This window comes from Meleagris gallopavo, chromosome 2 (genome assembly GCF_000146605.3).
Source record: "Meleagris gallopavo isolate NT-WF06-2002-E0010 breed Aviagen turkey brand Nicholas breeding stock chromosome 2, Turkey_5.1, whole genome shotgun sequence".
Taxonomy (NCBI): Eukaryota; Metazoa; Chordata; class Aves; order Galliformes; family Phasianidae; genus Meleagris; species Meleagris gallopavo.
Window position 1 is genome coordinate 56041763 of NC_015012.2, and position 23304 is coordinate 56065066.

The following is a 23304-nucleotide window of genomic DNA, read 5'->3' on the forward strand; positions in this document are numbered from 1 at the left end:
ACGATGTGCTTGCTTTTCTTATGAAACAGAACTCAGAATTTCAATCAAAAGAAAATAAGGGGAAACAGCCCTCTTAGAGAATCTGTTTCACGGGAAAGAATCACAGGATGATTGAGGTTGGCAGAGACCTCTGAAGGCTCTCTGATCCAATTCCAGCTCAAGCAGGGACACCCAGAGCACGTTGCTCAGCCCTGTGTCCTGGGGAAATTCCCTGGGAGAATCAACAATATTTTTTAAATTTTGGACAAAAATTGCAGCAGAGCTGTTCCTCCCTTCCCTGAACTTACAGAAAACTTCTGTCCTTAACAAACAGTTGCTTCCTCTTTTTGTACTTTCTTGCTCCTCAACTCCTATCAGAAAGATTCATAGAATCATAGAAACCTTAGAATTAGAAAGGACTTCTAAGGGCCATCTAGTCCAATTTCCCTGCAATCCCGCATGGGAAAATTCCTTCCACTGTATGTTTCTTCATCTTATATCAAAATTACGGCATGTGGATCAAACAATAATTGTCATCTTTCCTTTTGGTTCCCATACCAACAGTCCCTGGAATATGTTTTCGAACCTTAACTATTTTTTTGACCATTCTCTCGCTGCAAAACATCTGCATACAGAGAGAAGATTTATCTATCGTAAAGAATGCAGAGTGCAAGCGACTCAATTATTTTCTTACACCTGCTTGGCACGAAGGGTTTGCATTGTATTTGAAAGACAGTGATTTGTGTATAACCCAAAACTTCCCATGTCTCTGAAAGAATATACACACTGCATTGGAAAGATAGAGCTTGGTTTTTCTTATTTCAGGAAAACTGTTTTTGGTTTGAATACGGAAGCTTTTTCAGAGATGGGAAAGTTAAAATCATCTGAATTAAAAGTCCATATTTCCCAATATTTTGTAATCCATTATTTTTGTGTGCCCACTGAAACAGGACACTACAGCATGTTCTACTTGCCCCCAGCAATGTTTTTAATTTATCTGTTCTTTCTATATCTAGTATGTTTAGTTACAGTAGTAATGAAAACCTCAAAATGGGTACAAGGTTTTGCAGATTCAGTAAATTACTGGTCTAGCAGACTCTGGAAATGATGAGCTATAGCTAAGCCATCTATGTAATCTTTATGATAGTACACAAAGCTGCTGAAGTCTAACATCAGAATATCCTTTTGCCAGGTCAAATGTTAGTGCTTTTACTGATATTTTTAACCCAAATAAGCTGTTTTAAGAATGCTAAATGGTGGAATATACTGCTTTGCTTGAATACCTCTAATCAGAATGTGTCACCTAATGGGGCTTTTGCCTTAGTAAGTCTGACCAGATTCAGAACTTTTTTATTATTACTATTTCTTGCACTTTCCAGGAGTCAAAGAAGACACAGCAAGTTTAAATAAAGAAAAAAAAAGAAAACTTTTAACAAGGCTTATACACTAAACTAATCTCTTCTGTCTTGATATCCATTTCAATACCCAGCTCTGATTAAAAGCTTTCAGGAATTCTAGCAAAGCCCTAAAATTGAGATTTTTGAATAAAGCAAGATTCAGAGCTTAGCCTCACCTGAATATCCTGAACCAAGAATATCCTGCTAGCAATCCTTTGAATATCTTAGGGAAAATGGAGAGAAATAAAAGGAAAGAAACTACATGTGAAAATGTATGCTTTTAAAATTTAATTTCATCAGAATACTTTTGCAAAGTATTTGTTTTGTGATGATCTTCTTCCTTTATCTTTACAGATAAAAAAGACTTCAAATGAACAGAATGTGTCAAGGAAGTTGAATAATTTTATGGCTTTGCAGCATTTGCTCTTTTTTACGAAAAACCACGTTTACCCACCTCCATTGGGCTGTTAATTAAAATTTGAAAATTCTGGGTAAACAAATCTATTAGTCCACTTAGAATGAAATGGAAAACAAATGAGCATAACTCAGGTCAACACAGTGAAAAACCTTCCTTTATATATCTTAAGAACAATATATCCAAAGAAAATTTATGTTTGGCAATACAGGATTGTGTGATTTTTTTTAAAGAGAGATTTAAACTGATCAATACAAATTAGATCAAAATTGGTGACAATATATGAAAGCTTCAAAACTGACTTCATTCTATGAGCTTCAGCGTGAATGTAGAAGAAAGGCAAATTGTCTCAAATCTATAGTAAGCTGAAAGAAATTCTTACACCATTAAAGAAAGAAGAACTTACACTATTGCAATTAATGTTTTGCTGTGTCTAGGTCCATACTTCCGTTTCTTTTCTGTATACCATGCATATTTTATTTAAGCAGAGTCTAGATCCATCTTTAAAATGCTGCATTAAGGAAAATCCCACTTAACATATCCAAATCTGACTTAGGCACTTCTGTTTTAGGAGTTAAGACTTGAAAGCACTGACTGTTTAAATCAGACTCTTAATGTTTGTAGACAAGCTCATCATATTCCTTCACACAATGTTCTTAACACTTGTTGTTTCTAGAAAGTGGGGAAAAAAAAATAAACCTAAATTAAACATTTAGATAAGCAGGTGTTAATATAAATATTTAACAGCAAGATCCTCCAAATACATTTTAAAAATGTAATTCCTAATAATCTAACCAACTTAAAATTTAACATAGCCCTGAAACCTTATGCATTCAGTACAATACTTTGCTAAAAATGGGTCTAGAAGGAAACAAAGAAGCATTTCTTTATTCAGTCCATCCTTTCAGAATCACAAGACTTTTCCAAATATTCCGGATATATAATGAAATAGAAGCAGGACAGCATGGAATTATATTTAAGAAAGGGGCCTCAAAATAAAATTCAGCTGTATGTAACTGAACACAAGACAGCTTCCAGCACCTCTTATTGAAACCAAATTAGCTTTTCCTTTCTTGGCTTCAGAATAAAAAGTTTGCATCCCTGCAGTTAGCATGATTAGGTCCTGTTCTCCAGAGGAAGGATCAGAGACAGATTTCAATGGGACTCACCTCCCCTCTAGACAGTATCTTGCTTTAATTATGATCCAATTCAAAAGCATATCTGAGTAACATATTCTGGCAAAACAAAGATGTTTTACTCACTATGAAGAACTGTAAAACCTTCTGGCATTCGAAAAATTAACTTGTATCAGGAGATGAAAGGTTTGAAGTGAGGGAGTTGGGGTAAAGTCAGTCATCCTTTCCACTGCGTTTGTAATGATTCTCACTAGGACACATTCCAGATTTCCTTAATAATATGGAATAATAGTATGGAATAGCATTGCTCTGCTCACAAATGGACAGTCTGTAATTTAGAAAAGGCAAAAAAACATGATCAAGACTGTTCAGTCTAGACTTTCTGAAATAGGTCAGAGCAGCCTTGAATGTGATCTGCCATTTTATGTGTATCATTCGGACTCAAAATGCCATTCAGCAGATAACAGTAACTACAATAACAGCAGTTTGTACCTCTCTCTGTGCTATGACACTTGGTGTAGAAAAGTTAGAAGAGATGGCACAGATGTGGTTATATCCCAAGATGAAAATTTGAATCTTTTTGGATGATGGGCTGATTGTGCGAGTGCCAGAGTGAACTAGAGAAACAGACCAAATGCTTTTCATGTTGTGGCACATAGCAGTACCTGGCCCTTGGGACTCAAGAGCCCACATTTGAACACCTCTTTTGCTTTTCCTTCAGTTCAGAAGTATATTTCAGCTCTCAGTTCTAAGAGTGAAAATACAGGACTGAAATCTGAAGCTGCATCTTGACAGGACTGACAGGCTGGATAGACATATCTTCTGAGGTATATACATTGAGAAGCATGGATATGAATATGCATTCTTCTGTAGGTACACGTGAATGAAAAATCCATTCCTTCTCTTCCACATAAGTTACAATATTTATAGATTTAAAAACTATGTTCTAGAAGAACTCTCTAGTGTTGTTTTTTGGTAGTAGCAGTTCTCTAAATATCTTGCTTTTGAGAATTTATTGAGATCTATCATTCTAACACACTGAGATCAAACCGTTTTGAAAGGTTACACAGTAAATCCTTATCAGATTATAGATGCTCTCTACTGCAGGCTGAGCCATACGCAACATCAGACAATTAAAAAAAAAAAAAGCCTTTTTCCCCTTGACATTAACTCAAGTAAATATATATTCTACCTAGCTCACACTATGCATAAACACAGTGAACAATCTAAAAATGCATTGATTTTCCTCTATATAAGAGAACTGTGAAGTTGGAAAAAATAATTGTTATAGAAATATTTAATAGTACTTAAATTTCTGATGATTTATGCTTCTTGAGGAAATTAGCTAAAAAAAAGACAGCACCCAAGTGTATGTTTGTAGACTATATATCATTTTCAATTTATTAACAAGCAGGAAACAAGAGAAGAATTATAAGTTCTCCTTTCCCCAGCTTCTTTCAGGAAGGCAAACACCCAAAAAGTTTGGAAAAATTCCAGAAGAGGAGTTGGATTTTACATTTCTCTGAATTTGGGATAAAGCAACTGGCAGGGCACTGTGCCAACAAGGCGTTGGCTGCCATCATGGCCTTACCCAATGTGGGTTTAATAGAACAGGAAAGTGTTTCTGTTTATTTTTAGTTGTTTTGTTACTCCTCCTTCTTTTGAAGAAATTTTTATAAAAACGTTTATCTTGTCATCGTGTGTAAATTATGTAGTATATTTTCAGTATTAGAGGGCTATGTCCACCCTACTGTGGGTTATATATCAAGATTCCTGCAGCTGTTCTGAAAAGTATTTTACTCTGAAGACACTCCAAAGTTCTGGTTGACTTGAATTTGGAATAAGGACTTTGCCATTATATGCTTTGTGAGAGGGAGACTGGTAAATGTCTGGACTTTGGAACGGACTTTGTGATATTTGGACTGTGCATACACATCATGTGGTGAATTAGCATGTGGTGTTCTTAAAACAAAACAAAGAAAGAATTAAAAGTGCATTTAAGAAAATGAGTTTCAGCATATGACTAAAACAATCCCATAATAGCAACAACTTTGTGGTAAAGGTGCATACTTGCCAAAAATATCTGCTAGCATAGATGTCTAGTATTCAAAACCCTCACTTTAGCAGTAGTGCAGATGCCATTACTTAGTTAATATCCAGTATCACAGAAAAAAATCAATACAGTCTACAGGTTGTGCTTCAGAGTAAATGCAGAAGGCAAATATAGTGGGGCAAAATCTTGTTCCCACTTTTTAGCAGCATGCTTTGTTTCAGATGACTTCATATTTACATCAGTCTAAATAGGGAGAAGTTGGCCCAGAATGTCCCTAGAGAGAAAAAAAGATGTTATCAAATTTAAAATAAAATGATGAATAGTATGAAAAGTTCACCTAAGCAGTTCCTTATCTCATCCAATCTATAATTTGCCTTCAGTAACTCCAAAGCCCAGTCAGCTGAGACGCTAAGAAAATATAATGCTTAAAGACAGTGACAAGAATAGTTCTTATTACTGGAGACAAGATACACCACTCTACATTTTTTCATACTGATGTCTTAAATGTTAATAACTTCTGTTATTAACCTCAGCTGAACTGAGATTTGGATCTTTCTGCGAGGAAGATAAACAGAGAAAGTAGCTAGCCTGTCTAAATCCTGACAGAGGGCATAGTATGGTGAACTTATTGTCTGCAAATTTTTAGTACTTGGCTTCTTTTCAGATCAAAGGTCTTCAATTCTTAGAACCACTTACTCTGGAGACTACAGTTGTTCCTCCTGGACTTTTCCTAAGGGGAGAGGTTTTCCCCAGTGCACTTGGTCAAATCTACTACTTATGTTCCGTACAAGTATGGAATTCCACTCCAACAACAACAAAAAATTGAACTTCAGTAAAGCTGTATTATTTATAACACTTTTATAGTTCTGCAGCTAGAACTGATCAACTAAAAATATTTCTTGGATTTTTTTTTTTTTTAAAGTGCATTTCAGCTTTTCCCCCCAAGTTGAGGAAACAGAGTTTATCATCAGGAATATGGACATAAGTAATCTAAGTACACTTGAGAAAATGTTACGTCCATCTTTTGCAATCTTCCAGCTAAGAATTATTACACACATATATTCATTCAGTCAGGACAAAGAAACATGACTCACAAGCTAACTGGTTGATTACAGGCTGTTACATTTCAAATGCCAATCAGCAAAAACAGGCAGCTCATCAGTCAGCTCAAAACCAAAACTCTAAGAATATTCAACAAAAGATTCTGACTGACAAACTTGAAGGAACTAAATTAATCACCAACAATCCATGGAGGAGAGATTTTATTAATTATCTGCTTAAAGAAGTTGTATAGCACTGCAGGCAGTAAGAAATTTTTTAGGAAAGACACACCTGGGTTTTAAAAGAAATATAAATAAAAGGGATGGTTAATGATATCAGAGGTACTACAGAATTTGGTCAAGACATGGCTTGCCTTTCATGTCACAGTCACCACTGCTGAAACACACCACCCACTGCCTCACTGTGCTCATATTCTCTGTTTGATCTCCAGAAATGTTCAGCAAGTGTAGATGAATGTCAGGTTTTTTCCCACATAGAGGAATTCTATTCCACATCTTTGCTTCAGACACACTTCCATGTCAGACACAGTTCTGTCAGACTGCTCCTCTGCTGCAATCTGTCATATGGCAACAAAATCTAATGGGATATTGGTGGGAAGGTTCAACTCTACTACAATAATACCAACATCTGCCTCTGCCATTGCGGGCCAACATATTGAAATAGCATTATTTTTGCAGCAACTTTCCTATGTGAGCCAATAATTCTAGCATATTTTTGAATAATAGATTACTATGACCTAATAAGTATAATAGAAACTGTCTTTACCAATTGCCCACAGATCTATTGTTGGACTCTTTTCTCCTCAATAATAAGGAATACTTTCAAACAAAGGCAAACATTAAAAAAATTACAAGAGAGTTCTCAAACCAAAAGATTTAAAAACATGTTATTTGCAAGTTTTAAACAAGGCTAATAAAACTTGAGTTCACTCATTCACATGAGTTCATTACATCTGGCATTTAGAGGTTTGGGGTGATATTTCAAATCTATCCAAAAACAATTGTTTTAGAAAAAAAAGAACCTATACAGAAAAGCAAATATTAAGTAAAAACATATGCTGTAAGTCATGGAAGTCTACCATAGCAGCAATTATGTAATTGTGTGCAATGGATAAGTAGAGTTATATCTTATTTGCCCGGAATATGAATCTTCATAATTAGTTTCTCTTCTGGCTTCACACATGCTCAGATAAGACTAGAGAAAGAATAATAATAGTGTAGAGGTACAACTTCAAACAGGTATAGAAATTTGAGGAATGGAAAAAAAAATGCTTCCTTCTCAATCTGTTACCATCCACAAGTTTTTGTTACTGGATCTTCACAGTTAAAAAGGTAAGGAGAGTCTTGCTTCTTATCATAAGGAAAATATAAGGAAAAGCCTTCACCCCAATTTAGTTTTCCATAAGTACAGTTCGATTATATCTTTCGTAAGGCCTTAGCCTTGAAATAATTAGTGGGGAGAGAAAATGAATGAAAAACACTGGAAACAGACAACAAATATGACACAGAAGTTCAGAAAAAAATTCACATGCTGACTGTTCCACTTACATGCTGAACAACTCTCATAAAAACATGTGATGTGCTTCTTCACATTCTTAAGGATGTCCCCCTCCAACTGTTCACATGTCTCTGGTGTAGATTAGTTATGGACCTTTCATGCTGATGAGGTAATTGCCTTAACGTACTATACACCATAGGATATCCTCCTTCTCTGTTTCATGTTCTGACATTGCTAAAAAGGTCAGCAAAGTCTTTCATACGGTGCTAGACTCTATTTAAATCAGAAATTACAACAGGAGTTGGTTTTTTTTGTTGTTGTTTTTTTTGGAAGGGGAGGGGATGAAGTCACACAATGCTACAAGAAACCTAGGTGAAGAAGGACTGAGAGTATATCTTAAAAGTGCGGTTACAGTTTTGCTCAAAATTGAATATGAATCCCTGAAGGTTTATTTCCTGTATAATGACTGGTAACACATAGGTACTGATACACTAAGATGAGACTCATACTATAACTACTAAGATATTTATTCACAGAAAAAGTAGGGTTCACATCAAACAACTAGAAAATAATTTCTGTTGAATGCAAAAATTACTGCTCCAAACACATGACTTTTATTAAAAGTATGCTTCCTGTGTAACAGAGGCATGTAAAAATTAAATTAACTCAGAAATAAAGATATTTTGTTACACAAATTATGTCTCAAACAGTCCACATTTCTTTTCAAGAGGGATGCAGACAGGAACTTAACTTACAAAAGATTTTAAAATATTATATGTAAGCTTCTTAACAACATTATAATTTTACATGGACTTTGCAAGAGAAAACTTGAAAGAACTTTGTATTTCAAAAGTGTTCTTCTACTATTAAGAATATTTTGCCTGTTTGTACAATAATTTCATGTTTTTTTTAAAAAATATATATATATATTGTTAGAGTTTTATAATCCCAGTTATGGCATAGATTTACATACTCAGTTTTTATTTTAAACAGCTTCTTCTCAAAAATCATATGTTCCTCAGAGAAAAATATAAGGAATAATGAATGTTTTCATTTTCATTCAATAATTAACACTGTAAAGAAATAAAACCAAATTGTTTTGGCTCTTGTTTAAGTTATAGCTGTTGCTTCCTTATTTTTTACCTAGCAAAGAGTTTTATCTTTTTTAAGAGAAAACCAAAACAACAGCTTTCATAACTACTAATCAAAAGCTACAGCACTGCTAACAAAGGTTCATCTTGTGAGCTGTTTTCCCAAAGGGCCATCCAAGTTTGCTAACGAAAATGAAGCATTTGCTTCATTTACTATTTTCATTACCAAAGCACAGCACCCACTGGTATTATTACTTAGGTAACAGTGTTAATGCTCTGATTTTAATGCAGTTTTAATGCATCTGTCAAAAATTTGCATTAAAAACAACCAGCACACAATGTCCTTTAAACTGCATCCTCAGCCTTGCTCTCCTCTCTCCCTCCCTCTCACCCTTCCTCTTTTCTCCTTTTAGCATTTAAATCAGAGGATTTAAATGCTGAGAAGGGAGGAACAGAAGAATCTGGGATAAACTCTGCTTGGTCTTAAAAATTAAAATAGAACAAAAAAGTATAAAATCCACTAGGTCTAAATTAGAAAAATGAGAATGATTTAATTAAGAAAAATCTAACAAAAAGTCATCTCCGTTCTTGACTGAAGAATACTTTGATGTTTTAAATTGATAGCTTCTTCAGAGAGTAAAACATATTCACAAGTAGGCTAAGTCTCTCCTGGAGCTTTTTACTGTGGATAAGATCTGAAGTTTCTTAATGTAAATTAAAAAAAAATCTAAATTTTTTACAAGCTATAAAGTCCAGTACTTGCAGAAAATCTCCTCAGAGATCAGAACATCAAATCTTTTAAATCAAAGGTAGAGAGACATTCTTGGTAAATTACCAATTATCTACTACATCATTTTAAAGATTTACAGCCTTCTGTTTTATCAGGAAGGTCACATAAAAAAAGAGTCACTAGGAGAGTTTTCCATAGAATAATGGAGTATCCAGCACATCTCCATCCTCTTCCCTTGTGAACAGAAGTGAGCAAACAAGAAGTAGGAAAAAAAACATTAGCAAAGGTATCCAAGGCACAATTCAGGTCAATAAGTGAACGTTTGTTTTGGAGAAGTTAAGTGTAATTATGCACCCATTCTACCCAAATAAAGATGATTTGGAAAGGTGTTTTCTTTTTATTTCCAGGAAAGCCTTGCATAATATGTTAAGTTCATGAAAATAATATGCCAAAGTAAAACTGCTGTGCTTGCATTCATCCTCTGTTATTAGTATTGTCTATTCTTCCAACTCTTGGCTACCGCTGCATTGCCAGCTAGCTGTTTAGCAAATAGGAAAAGTACAACATAAGGCATGGTAGTGTGAGTTATAACAGTAACAATAAAATTTGTGTTTGTGGGTACAAAATCATGGTACAAGCAATGCTTTCTTAAGCCTATAAGCTGTTCTATATATTGCTAAGACTTATCTTAAAAGTTGCAGTCAACAGTGCCATTATACACTTGGTCCTATATTCACAACCTAACAATATTTTTATCTATGCTACATATGCAGAGAAATATTAAAGTGGAAGGGGAAACATAAATGATGATATTTCAGAAAGTTTGTGCTAGGGTCACTGGTTCTTATGTTTGGTTTTTACTCACAGCTTAAGAAACTAAATCACCAAGTTCCAATTATTGATCCTTGGATCCCCTTCAACCCAAGCCATTCTATGATCCTATGAAATAAACTAAAATATTCTATATTAACGTCCATAAAAAAATAATAAAATACAGGATAGGTTTGGAAAAAAAAATGGAAAATGCTCTAGGATAGACCTGTTATAAAATCACATGGAAAGGTACCATGGCCATTCCAGTGCTGATGTCCAAAGAATTTCCCCCAGGGCGCTATGGAGACAGCAGTGCTTCTGCTAAGACCTGCATATTTGTCCAAGGCACCTCCTTACACAATATACAGTATTTAGCAGGAGAGCATACGCCTCAGAGCTATGACAGCTGCGACAAGGCAAGGTGCCATACTCTGGCTTAACAGAGATTGAAGATATCTCCTGCACAGGTATCTTCTGGATCCAAACTAGTTTGGGTTCATTCATCTACAAAGCATCATATATTTCCCAAACAATACTAGTGATAGGGTTAGACTATTCTTTTCTGTACTTGGAAGCACTCCTAGCAAATTGTTCCATTCTCCCCATTTTATAAACTTCAGTCAGAGTGAAAAAGAATGTTTCACCTGGTTGTTGATGGCTCCTTTGAAGTTCCTTCCTTAAATTCTCTTGAAATCAGTACACATTTCAAAGCCAACAGACTGTTGAAGGTTTTGTATTAACAGCTGTGCTTGTTCATCAAGCTAAGCATTGTAAGAAAATTTTCCTTTCTTCAAAAGGAAAAGCAAGTAAACAATCAAAACCAAACACACAACAAAAAACAACAGAACAAAAAACACCACAAGCAGTCATGAACAGAAATTCTCATTCTTAATTTCCAGAGCCACTTATATATACAATATCTATGACAAACATCTATTGGATATTAAGCAATACGCACATTATTGTTCATACCCAAATAAATAATATAAATGTGCTTTCAAGTGAAATTGATAGTTAATTTATTCTTTTGGAAAAAGTGTATTTTCAAAAGTTGTTGCTGCCCTAAAATAAAACATCATTATGTTGTCCAGTCTTATCAAGAAAAGGAAAGGGAAAGAAAGAAAACAAAATCAAGGTGAATTTTCTGAAAAGCACATCATGATTTTTAGTTACTCTCATGTATTTTGTAGAATTTTACTGATTATGGAAGAGTTTCCTATAGAGCTCTTCCAACAAGCAAGATGAAGTCCTCTTGTCCACTTTTGACTGAATTTTCAATGTTTATTTAAATGAGTTTTTGGAAAAATCTTCCAGGCAACAGGAAAAGCATTGTCAAAATGTATTACCTTGAGGAATTCTGATGACAATTTAGGAAGGTATCCCATATACCAGAAAAGCTTAGTTAAACTGAAGTTAAAGTTGAACAGGCATAGAACTTTATTGCAAAAAGTTTTAACAGAACACCGTTAGTTAGACTATATGCAAACTACTGCCCTCATTCCTCAAACCCTTTGTATTCGGAAACTGTGGGAATCCACAGTTATATTTCAACTTGAAAAAGAAACTAGGAAAAAAGAGATATTGGAAGCAACAAGGCACAGTTAAGGTCAGCCAGGCAATCACTATGCCATGTGCCACCTTTTCCTTTTGCTTACTGCTCTCTTTTCTTTTTTAAATTAGTCTTCTTTCAATTGCTATCCAACCTTCAGAAATTAGTAAGATTTAAACAGCTCACATATTTTAGAAATAGCATTGTGCACACACAGTTTTCTCGGAAGAGTAAAAACTAAGGAATAAAGAATGTAGGTGTGTTTAAACAATCTATCATCAGTATGTTAACTTCAGCTTTTACTCTGAGTATCCTCAAACATCTGGGACCAGAGGCTTCTGTGTACTAAGGTTTCAGCTTAGCTTATGCAATAGAATTTTAAAAACTGGCTTCACACTATGTAAATGTTTTCCTTGATCTAGTTTATTTATAAAACTTGCTGAAATCTCATTAAAATTGATTTCAGTTATATAACCTAATATCTGCGTGTACTTACCTGATGAAGTTAAACAAATGAAAAAAATACACATTAGGCTGACAATTTTAGAGATTAGTACAGTTAAAGACAGTTAGACCAATTTAAACCTGATATAAGGAATTAAGTCTGGATAATTCAATCCTATTCCTCATTACATTCATTTGGAAGAACCCTTTATGATTTTTTTATTCAGGATATGTTCAATTGCCAAAATATATATCCTTCTGTGTCTACTAGACACTTATGAAAGAAAACAGGAGTCTGTTTCTGCAGCAGCAGTTGAAAGAGCTTGACCTACGTAAATGCTAGGAGGCTAACAGCAAGCCAGTCCTGTAGAAAGTGCTCTTGGTTCTCTTGAACCACTGCAATCACAGCAGCAATTACCTAATACTAACTCTGTCGTCTACATTTCTTTTGTAAAACAGAAGTAATTTTAAGGCTGTCTAGGTGGTCTCACCTGTTTTTCTACGCTTTGCCCATTTTCCACCCACTGAAATCGTTCTCACAGAAAAGACTCTCTCAATAAGAAATCTGATCTTATAAATATCTAGTTACCCAAAAAGGTCTTTCAGCAGTTTGGTCAGGATATTAACATCCCAGTCCACAGGAGAATACTACGTACCAAAGCCTGTGTGAATTTGATGAGTGGAGACTGCAAAGATGGCGTATCCTCACCATGGATAACCAAACAGCAAATGAATCTATTTCAACTGACAAACTCTACAGAATCAAGAGCTTACACCATACATCTTCAAAGTTAGGACTTATCTTTGACACAGTACAAATGCTGTCAGCATCTTCTTGCCTTGGATCTGAAACTACTTAAACATGCTAGAAATTTGTTCAGTTACACTTTGTCATATCTACATAGGCCAGCACAGCACCTTATCAGAAGTACAGTACCATTAATTCATCAAAGAAACTATACTACGATACATACATTTATAATACATTAAACTGAACAACTACAGGCACTTCTCTGAAATAGTTTGAAGAACTTAGACTGGACATATTTCACAGCAATGGAAAAAGGAATTTTGTCTTATTGTAATCAGCACTTTTATTTGAGTTACCAGTCAGATCATTTAAACATATAATGGTAAATCATATAAAAAAAAACCTAAGCATTTAAGAGTTGTGATGCCCTATCATTAGCTGCTCTAAGCTGATAAAAGAGTAATGGAATGCCAGCTGAATCTGCAATTCAACCATTATTAGCTATATGTCTGCATATAAGGTTGCTTGTGCAATATCTTATAAATACATCCTATGGTAAACAGCTGACACCATATGCCACTTTCTAAATATGAAGCTTTGTTGCACAAATAACTATAGATCAGTAGCTAAGCAAAAAAAAAATAGCCTAATGCTGCAACATTAAGCTTACAAAAAAGATCAAAATCCATTAAAGTCTTGTGAATATCATACCCTCTCAGCATGGATGAACAGCATACTATTTTTTGAAGAGAAATAATTTTTATTTTATTATTAATTGTAATTGCTCCTCACGTGTCAGCAATACAGGCTTTCTAGCCTTTAAAAAATAGATCTGGAAGCATCACAAGTATATTTTTTAATAAGAATAAACAACATTTTCACTTAATAGGAAGTTACTGCAGGGAAGAAAAGTCAGCAGTTTTTGCTCTATCTCCACCTTATGGCTAGGAAAAGTATTTTCCTCACACATATTTCTGTGTTGAGTTTTTATCCCCTTTATTGTATCCTTATAACCAGAGAATATTTATTACTTGTACTTTAGAATTTAATATTCTAATAATCACATATTTTCTCCACTTGAAAGAACGAAGCTCCAAGACATAAATGTCCTCTCTAGCACCTGAGTTAATTTGCTGAATCAAAACAGCAAAGTTCCAGCCTAAGTTTGGATTCACATAGAAAGGTGATTATTTGGGCCCTGCCTCAAAAGTGTAGAGGCTCACATATTGCTGCTGTATTCTATTAAGAGTTGAACAGCTAGACCTCTCCACAGAGATAACCTTCACTGATATACCATTCATAATATTCACACCTATATTTTGTAGTTTTAAGTATAATAATCAGGTGACTTGTATATAGTGCCTTATTCACTTGCACCCACTGGGTAAGAGACTAACATTAGCTACTCTGTAATACGAAATACAAGACAAGGTCCACTAGAAGTACTTTTGTCAAATTCTTCCATTTCATTATTGCTTCTTCTCCCTTATGTTGACAGTCACAGTAAAGGTGTGGAGAAGTATGTGAAACAGAACACTTGCAAAAACTGTAAAGAGAATGAGAGAATGGGAAGACCAAGTAACTGCTCAGTACAGGTTTAACTTTCTAAGCCTTCTGTGCTGCTTTCCTGAGGAAATGAAGACTCACAATTGTTGTCTGAATACCTGTTATTTCTCCTTCCCAAAATCTCTTGAATCCTACCTTTGCAACTGAAGAAAATTCAATAGAGAAATCTCAATCTACATTTATGAAGGTTTTATCAAAACCATTAAGAGGCCCTATTCATGCATCAGCACAGCTCTTCCCTCAATAATCCTTCTCTTCTTCCTCCTAGAGAAACCACAGAGGAACTCAAATTACAAAACCCAACATCATTAAGCTTCTACCACAAATCTAGTTTTAAAAGAATGCTTTTTAAAGCTACATCTTTTAATGTTTTGTCATTAGCCATCTGTCTTTATTAGAGACTCACTGACCGAGGAAATTACCTTTGTACATCCACCAATGCTATAATAATTGAAGTGTGGGTATTTAGGCAATACTGCTGCGATGAGTTTATACTCAAAAATGAAGAGACTACGTGTGTACAAAGGGGCACACAAGAGCTGCCAAATATGAATATAAGTAATTATAAGTATAGTGAGCATTCACAGAACGGCCAGGTTTAGAAGGGACCTCAATGATCATGAATCAACTATCTTAATTTTCAATAAACACTTAAGAGAGAAAACTGAATATCTGCCTGCTTCAGCTATGACAAAATATTCACAAAATAGTGGCAATCTAGTTTTGACACACTCTTACATGGACTTCTCAGGGCTTATAGAAAAATGTCCCTTTCCTCTAAAAAGAAAAAAATAATCAAACACAACATCTTCTTAGCTGTGAATACAGCCCAAAAAATCCCTTGCCTCCCTTCACCAATGGTAGCTGACCATCTATTTACTACTTGAGAAAGAGAACACTACATAAAGCCCTCAGTGAATCTTTATTATCTGCAAATCAAAAAAGAATGTTAAGCTGGCTATCCAAACAAGATTCAAAAGAAGCAGGACACAGAACTCAGATCTCTCCAGTGAGTAGAGGTACACAGTCATTCAAGACATGCAACTAAAATACTTAAGAAAAAATAATAGAAAAACAGTTCTAGAAAGAAAATCTAGCATCCTTTGTTTCTGCATGTTGTAAAAGGACATTTTGCAGATTGTGCAGGATTACCAAATTCATGGACAATACAAAATCTGAAGATGTGACATCACTACAGGTTCCTTAGATTACAAAAACACAATCTTTTTCACTGGTTTTCTAGAATATATTACATAATGTGTCAAACAAATGACTCAACGCATACTAGTACAAAAATAATCTTTATTTTGAAAGCATCTCACTGTGCATATTATCTACTATAGATTCCATAAAACAGTAATATCAACTCAAATAGCTAGATCCAACTATAACTTTATTAAAAGATAAACTAAAAGTATTTAAAAGACAGATTTTAACTCAAGATTTTACGTAACATACATTTCCAGAGTTCTGACAAGTTAGAATGACATTCCAAAAGTGGTAAAAGAAGCGGTTCAAGCACCATGCCAACTTAGACCCTGTGTAAAAGTGAAGATAACTTCAAAACATCAGCTACGCCTGGTATTCCACCCTGCTTCCAACATGTGTCTGTTCACAGCAACTGAATTACAGGCCACCAACTTGTCCCATACACCACATCAAAAAACAGACCAATTTAACAGTTCAGAGCATGATTTCTAAACATAAAATATGTATACTTACTCCACAACATGAAAGTGTTAATCTACTTTTCAGTCATTTAAAACCATTCAGACATTTATAAACAGATCAAAGCCAAAGTATTTAGTATACTCGCTTCAACAACACTTATTTTGAAAGCCAAGATTTTGCCTATCTAGTAAATCTACTCTGAATTTGCATAATGGAATTAGTGAAATCTGTATCCTTACTGCTGTTCCTCTTAAAAAGTTTCACACTTTTAATGATAAATTACACGTACTTGAAGAATATGAACAGTAGGGATCCTTCCATTGTGGGAGAAATGAAGTATAGCAAATCTTAAATTACACTATCACTAATCATTATTGTCTGTAAAAATTTTTATCAAGTGTATGAAAATATTACAGTGTGTGTGCATGTATGTATTTTTCAAAAGCAGAAGCAAGATACTCAGAGTCAGGAGATGGACATAAATAAGACTAAACACTTTCACAGGTGCAAAGTTGGCTCGCAGGATCTCAAGTTAGTAAGAAAACACAGAAAAATGTTTGGAAATTCCATTGCTGTTTACTAGCCTCTGCATTTCTTTTTTCTTTTTTCTCCTCTAGCCTCTGCTTTTCTTTAAAATAACCTGCAAAAAGAGAAAAGTATATTTATAATTGCTTGTATCTACATTACAATCCAGGCAGCAATAAGATCCAAAACAATACTAAGATATTCAGATCAGTGGTTTTCTAGCCAAGCAATCTGTTTCCAAGAGTAGAGTGACTAAGGGTAGAAGTCTACGGAAAATGATAGGAATAAAGGAAAAACATATATAAATATGCCATATCAGAAAATATTAAAACTCATAACCAAAAACTTTGTAAAAATAAAAGTTGTTGTTTTTTTTTTTTTTTTAATAAATTCAATGCCAAGAAGTATCAATAGCACTCTCAAGTCCTCGGCATATTGCTTGACGCTCTTATCCCATTAGACCTAGACAAAAAGAAAAACTAGAATTTGCAATTGTACAGCTATTACGCTCAGTTTTCGTTTGCAGTGCCTTAGTTCTTCCCATAGTAAGGGCGCCCAGACCCTTGGAAGGACATTTTTTGGTTTGGAGTTTAAGTTGAAAAATGAACTTCAAAGCCCAAGTGAGACCATTTAAGTGTTAACATTATTAAAATACAGGCAGTTTTTCCTTTCTTCTCATCTTAAAAAAACATATATAAATGGAGCAAGAAATGTTCAAATAACATTAAGATTGCAGTTAAAAAGAAATTACAAATGCAAAAGATTCCAACTGCAACATTAACTTGGCTACCCTATACATTCTGTATATATTTTTGTTTCTATAGTAACAGAAACTATCAAACTAAACATTTTGCTAGAGGAAAGAAAGACTGAAGATAAACAGAAGCCACAGGACCAAGACATCAGATACCACCGAGTGTTACTCTTCTAGTTCACACAGCAGCAGAAGGTGGTTGAACAAATAACTCAGTACATTAGACCAAGTTCCTTCAGAAAACCCAGACAAAGAAGATTTAGGTTAGATTTTAGGAAGAAATTCTTAATTTGGAGTGGTGAAGCAGTGGCACTGGTTGCCCAGAGAAGCTGTGGATGCCCCATCCTTGGAGGCACTCAAGACAAGGCTGGATGGGGCCCTGGGCAGCCTGATCTGGAGGATGGGGTCCCTGTCCATGGCAGGGAGTTGGAATTGGGTGGTCTTTAAGGTCCCTTCCAAAGAAAGCCATTCTAAAATTTTAAAGCAGACATATCCCTCCAAGTGAATTGAGCTGCAAAATACAACTGGACTTCAGGCATACTTTGACATTAATTCTTTCTAGGGAGAAAAGACCGTATAATCCCTTCACCTTTGCTTTATTCTACACGTACACAGAACTCAAGAGTTCTGTAACACAGACAGTTCCTCCTTCACATACATTCACACAGCAATATTTATACTGAACCCACATATTAATTCATATCTTAATCTTCTCATAGTTCTTCCCTTGTAGGAAACTATCATCGCAAAGTTTGTCTGCTCAAACAGTATCAGCACAAGGCTACAAGAACCCACCTAAAACATCTTTCAGACTAAAGTAAAAATTGAAGATGCAGATTTGAACTCTCCTCCACTTGCTCCATGAAGTTTAATTTACATAATTTCAGTAAAGATATTAATTTGATATTAATTTGAAATTCATCTGAAATAAAGACCCTCCAACTTTGGAACTTGTTCCAGTTCCATAAAGTTCAGAACTCATCTTCCCCCATCCCAAAGCTATTGCTACTTGATGTCATAAGTTTTAGTTTTGCTAGTCACGGCTGTTCATAGGCAGATGTGAACTCTTGCCACACTTTCAGGATAAAGGCGTTCACTGTCAAAGTGGCAGGGAGCTATAGGACTAAACAGTCTTATAACACAGAGCAGTTATTAATGCATTTGCCAGTGCTGCACCAGCCACAACCACATTGCTTTCAGCCCACAAATGTGTCAGTAGACTTCAGCAAAGACATACACCCATATTGCAATGTGAGTTTAAACATAGAATAATTTCATCAAAACAGGACTATATGTATTGGCAAGTTCATTTGATGTCTTGGTGACATTTTTACAAGCTTTGGATTATAGTTAAAAACATTAACACTCAGAAAACTTATGCATATGCTGTTGTAATATATTTTACATTGCACAGAAAATGAAAACACTAGAAATGCCTTATTACCTTTGCTGCAGCTATAGTATGCTCAGGTTTAATTACTTTACTTTTGTTCTCAAAAGCATTTGTCCTGGCTTCTTCTGCTAACCGATGGAGAAACAACAAGAAGCTCAAATGTACCTTTAAAAGAAGAGAAAAAAAAAAAAAATCAGGAAGGATTCAAACTGCTCATAGACATAGTTTTGTTAGAGGTTCCCTGTTTGAGACAGAATTCCTATATTTAATTATTTTCATATTCCTTAAGAGTCCTCTCAGGAAAACAAAGTTTCACTCTATTCAAGTCTTAATAGATACTCATTAAATTCCTTAATACAAGACTCTTGTTAAATTCTAAAGAGTGCTTTAGAGGAGGTTATAGAGACATCTAACAGAAATAAGATTCGGTTTATATTTGCGGGTTTTTTTTTTGTTTTTTTTTTTTTTGATAGATTGTAAACCAATTGATCGATTGCAGAATCAGAAGTCTTTTTTGTGTACTAGTAGATCTAATCAGCTTCCAGTAACTAAACCAGCCAGACTGTTAATGAACAGCAAATCCATCCCAGCCTCATCACCAGACATGCCACAGACGAGTTCAAGGACTTCTGCCTTTTTCCAGTGTAAGGGAGCATTGACATGAATTTCTCTAGCACACTGACATGTCATTGTCAGGAGGCTCCATCCATTTACTCCCAGCTCATCATCTAACCTTTCTACATGATTCCAGTTCGATACATAATCCTGCTCTGTTCAGTACCAGAATTTCAGCAGCCAAAAAACTGCAAAAAAATATTATTAAAAACTACCATTTAAAAACATCTTTGCGTAGCCTATAATACAAACACCTAGCGTCATACTAGCCTTAAATGAAGCATTTTAACAGTCCAACATTGAAAACTGGCAACAGCACCTATTGTCAATTAAACCTTCAAACATTAACTTTGTTTTGTAGAGCACACAAAGTATTTCTTCAATCAAGAGCTCAAAAATGTTATTGGAACATAGCAATTATGTTTATGAATTCGGTGACATCCTTACTCTGCCATCATATCTTTCTAGACCAAATAACAAGCTACAATTTGGAGTTCACAGGAAATAGTCCGGCAGAAAATCTGTTGTAAGAGGTGTTTTAATACTCATATGACAAACAATTCTTTTCTAAGTCTGCTGAACTAAAAGAATGACATTTTGCAATAGATACATTTATATTTTTTGTATTTGGAAGCATCTACGACACATAGCAGATGCCCAGGCAGGTTCACTTTGCAAAATGTCAAAGCTGCTTTAACTTATTCCTCATGAAAAAGTCACCTCAGGGGGAAAAAATATATATCTGCAGTGACACTAAGTATCAAACATTATAAATCTCATTATTAGACTCATTAATATAGAGCTCAGGTTCCTAGGAACAACCCAGGGGAGAAGGTGGAACAAAATCTTTCCATACTTCATTTCTTCACGCTGAGACACTGTTTGCCAGGACTAACAAACTACTGATGAAGGCGAGCTCCCCCATTTTCTGTTGACGATATACAACTTACGAACAATTTCTTAGAAAATATTTTGCTTTCAATGCTCATCAGACTCCACACCGATCACAAAGACAAAAGCGGTCACTCAGTGCTGTAGCTCAAGCTTTTCTGCAATGTAAGTACAAACCTGCATTTGTAGCAAAAAGCAAGCAGCTGAGTTTCTGCTTTTCTTCTATAATTTCAAGCTAAAACACAGCTTTTGCACAGCTTATCTCTGACAGCTGGGTGGGAGTAGATAACATTCAAATCTGAGCCTCTACCTATTAATTTCAAAAAGGGAAGTAATTGATTTCTAAACACATTGGAGAAACCTCAACATTATTTTTGTCACTTCAAATATATTGTCATATTCCTTCAGTAAAACAGAGGAAGATGTTGTTACTTAGAAAATAGGTTCTGATGAAGCATCAGAGTTCAAAAAGAGATCTGAAAGGGGAAAGAAGAGATTCAATTTAGACATGTAACAAAAACTTTTGTATTATGACTGCTCCTAACGAGTTTGGAAGACTAATCATTGAAGATGCCACTAATTTACAGAAGACAAATAATCGCTTAAGAGTCAGGAAAAAAAAAAATCAATTATTACATAATCAGTTATATAGGAAAACCTCCACACTAGACTGTTTAGACAATAGATTCAAACAAAGCTGGTATCATTCAGGAAAACAGTCCTGGAAATGAAATAAATGAAATAGCCAATTCTCTCTGTTTTCCTGCGGAAGACACAAATAGTTTGCTCAGAGCTTTGTCTCATTAAAATAACAAGTACATGAAGCATGCCGTCAAATCAATCTTATAAGATTTGTAGAGAAGAACAGAGGGAAGCTTAAAAAAAAAAAAAACACCTGCACTCAAAACCTCTTAATTCTCTAACTATAGAAGCTAAACTGTTAGATTTAAAAATCTAGATAAAAGCTAGATTAACACAGCTGCAGTTTTGTTTATTTATTCATAGGAAAAAAAAAAAAAGAATGAAAGAACTGTTAGCCACGTGCCTGGTTGACTACCATGCATAGTCAGCACCCCTGAAAATCCCTGTTCAGAAAAGGGTAAAATAAAAAAGGCAAGCCCCCTATTTACTTCAACATCACCAGAAGACATGCTCTAAACTTCCACTACACCATGAAAACTTATTCTAATCTCATCCTTTGTGTAGGAAAGAGTACTCGCACAGTCATATTTTAAGCTAGGTCACATTGTTGTTGGTCATTAGTCTCAGTCAGTGCAGTTTACTGACTGTATTTACAGACCAAAAAACACTACTGCCAATAGAGGCAGAGATACGAATCAATGGCTGAAATTTTTGAGGGATACCCACTTACCTCTTTTCAGTCAGCCACACTTCCTTGCAGCCAAGGAAACACGTGATCATGGGAACACAGACCAAGTATTAACAATGACTGCAAAGAATGTATTAATGATTGTGCAAGTTTGTTTAGTTCCTACTGCATCCCCCTGAATAAGCTTTGAATGGTTCTGAGCAGGAGTAGAGAGAGGTGAGGTCCTGAGTCCACAAAATACCAACAGATAGCAGCAGCAATAGAAAGACATTCTGTTATTAGGCAAATTAGAAAAATAGGTACTGATTACATTAATATGTAAATGCTGTCATCTAAGTACCATATTAATAATCATATGCATGGATGTATTTTATTTGGTATATCTGCTTTGAGCTCCACACAGCCAGCCACCAACCTTCAAGATTCTGCAAGACAGCTTTTATTCATATGAAATTTGTAGTTCAGATTAGTCATAATTCAAATCATACAAATGTAGAATATGCATTACTGCCCTAAGAATCACACATGGCTAAAAACAATAAACACATTACAGTCAAACTAATTCAGGCAATTAAATCACTTCAAAAAAATATTTTTATGCAGAGATAGTTCTCCCCCTGCAGCTACCACAGGTTCTCCAAAGGTCAGGTTCTTTTGTAAAGTTGGGCATTATTCCAGCAACATAAACCCTGTGACAAATCTGTCACGGCAGGTCAGAATGTTGTGGGTCAGCTTTTTCTGACTTGCTCCATAAGGCTCTGTTACCCCCTACACCTTTTCAAGGGATACTTTTAACCCACGGGTAGGAGGATCCCAACACTTGTTCTCATCAGATGACAAAACAGACATTCCACTCCTTAGTTTTACATTGAAGTTACTTGAGACGGCCTCCCAAATAAACACTGTTTCAAGACACACTGACAGCTTAGCAACTCATTAATCACAGTTCTGCTGAATATTACCTGCACACCAAAACCACTCTGCATCAACAAACTTCTGCATGTTACTTACAGCAGACTCCTATTTCTCAATCCACCTACACCAAACTCTCGGAACAGCAGTGCACACTTGTGGAGTGACACAATGTTCACATATAACCCTGTCCCTGAATCCCTAAGCTCCTCGTCCCACCAAAACAGCTTCCTCAGCTCGTAAGACACTGCATCAACGCTGTTAATAATCACCTGTCATCCCATTACTCTCCACACTCCCACCGTTCTAGCACGCACACCCCACCGGCCCAGGCCATTTCGCTTCGGGATCGCCCTTCCCCCAGGGCTCCAACCAGGAAAAGACGCAGCCAAAAGCACCGCCAATCCCGGCCCCACAGGACGACCCTCAGGGCTGCCATTACGGAGCGGGCGGATCCTACCCCCGCCCACCCTCTAACCGCCGGGGCCTCAGCCGGCTGCTGGCTCGCCGGACGCCCGCCTCACCAGCAAGTCGGTGTTGGCCGCCAGGCGTAAGTGAGGCTTGTGCTTCTTTATGATCTTCCGCAAAGTGCCGCGGGGCACCGTGCGCCTCATCCTCTTCCTCCCCGTTCTCCTACTTCTGCTGCCGTGACAGAGCTCAGCGCCGCCCGCCGCCGTTCGAATCCGCCGCCCTGGCGCAGGCGCGCTCCCGCCGTGACGCACTTCCCCAC

At 35.7% G+C, this 23304-nt stretch overlaps 1 protein-coding gene across 1 annotated transcript; it reads right to left on the reverse strand.

Annotated features, from left to right (window-relative positions):
* Window positions 1–15767: 15767 nt before the first annotated feature.
* CENPW (centromere protein W) lies at window positions 15768–23295 on the reverse strand. Its single transcript, XM_010707334.3, has 3 exons — window positions 23099–23295; window positions 18878–18991; window positions 15768–16794 (listed from the first exon to the last, which is right to left on the reverse strand). The coding sequence occupies exons 1-3, from the start codon at window positions 23186–23188 to the stop codon at window positions 16768–16770; spliced, it is 231 nt and encodes a 76-aa protein (XP_010705636.1). The 5' UTR covers window positions 23189–23295; the 3' UTR covers window positions 15768–16767.
* Window positions 23296–23304: the final 9 nt, after the last annotated feature.

Excerpts from the sequence above, each read along its gene's own strand:
- CENPW (XM_010707334.3), bottom strand. The coding sequence starts at position 23,188 with ATGAGGCGCACGGTGCCCCGCGGCACTTTGCGGAAGATCATAAAGAAG. Across the intron at positions 18,992-23,098 it reads CGGCCAACACCGACTTGCTG|GTACATTTGAGCTTCTTGTT; the intron begins GTGAGGCGGGCG and ends CTTCTTTTAAAG. Across the intron at positions 16,795-18,877 it reads ATACTATAGCTGCAGCAAAG|GTTATTTTAAAGAAAAGCAG; the intron begins GTAATAAGGCAT and ends CTCTTTTTGCAG.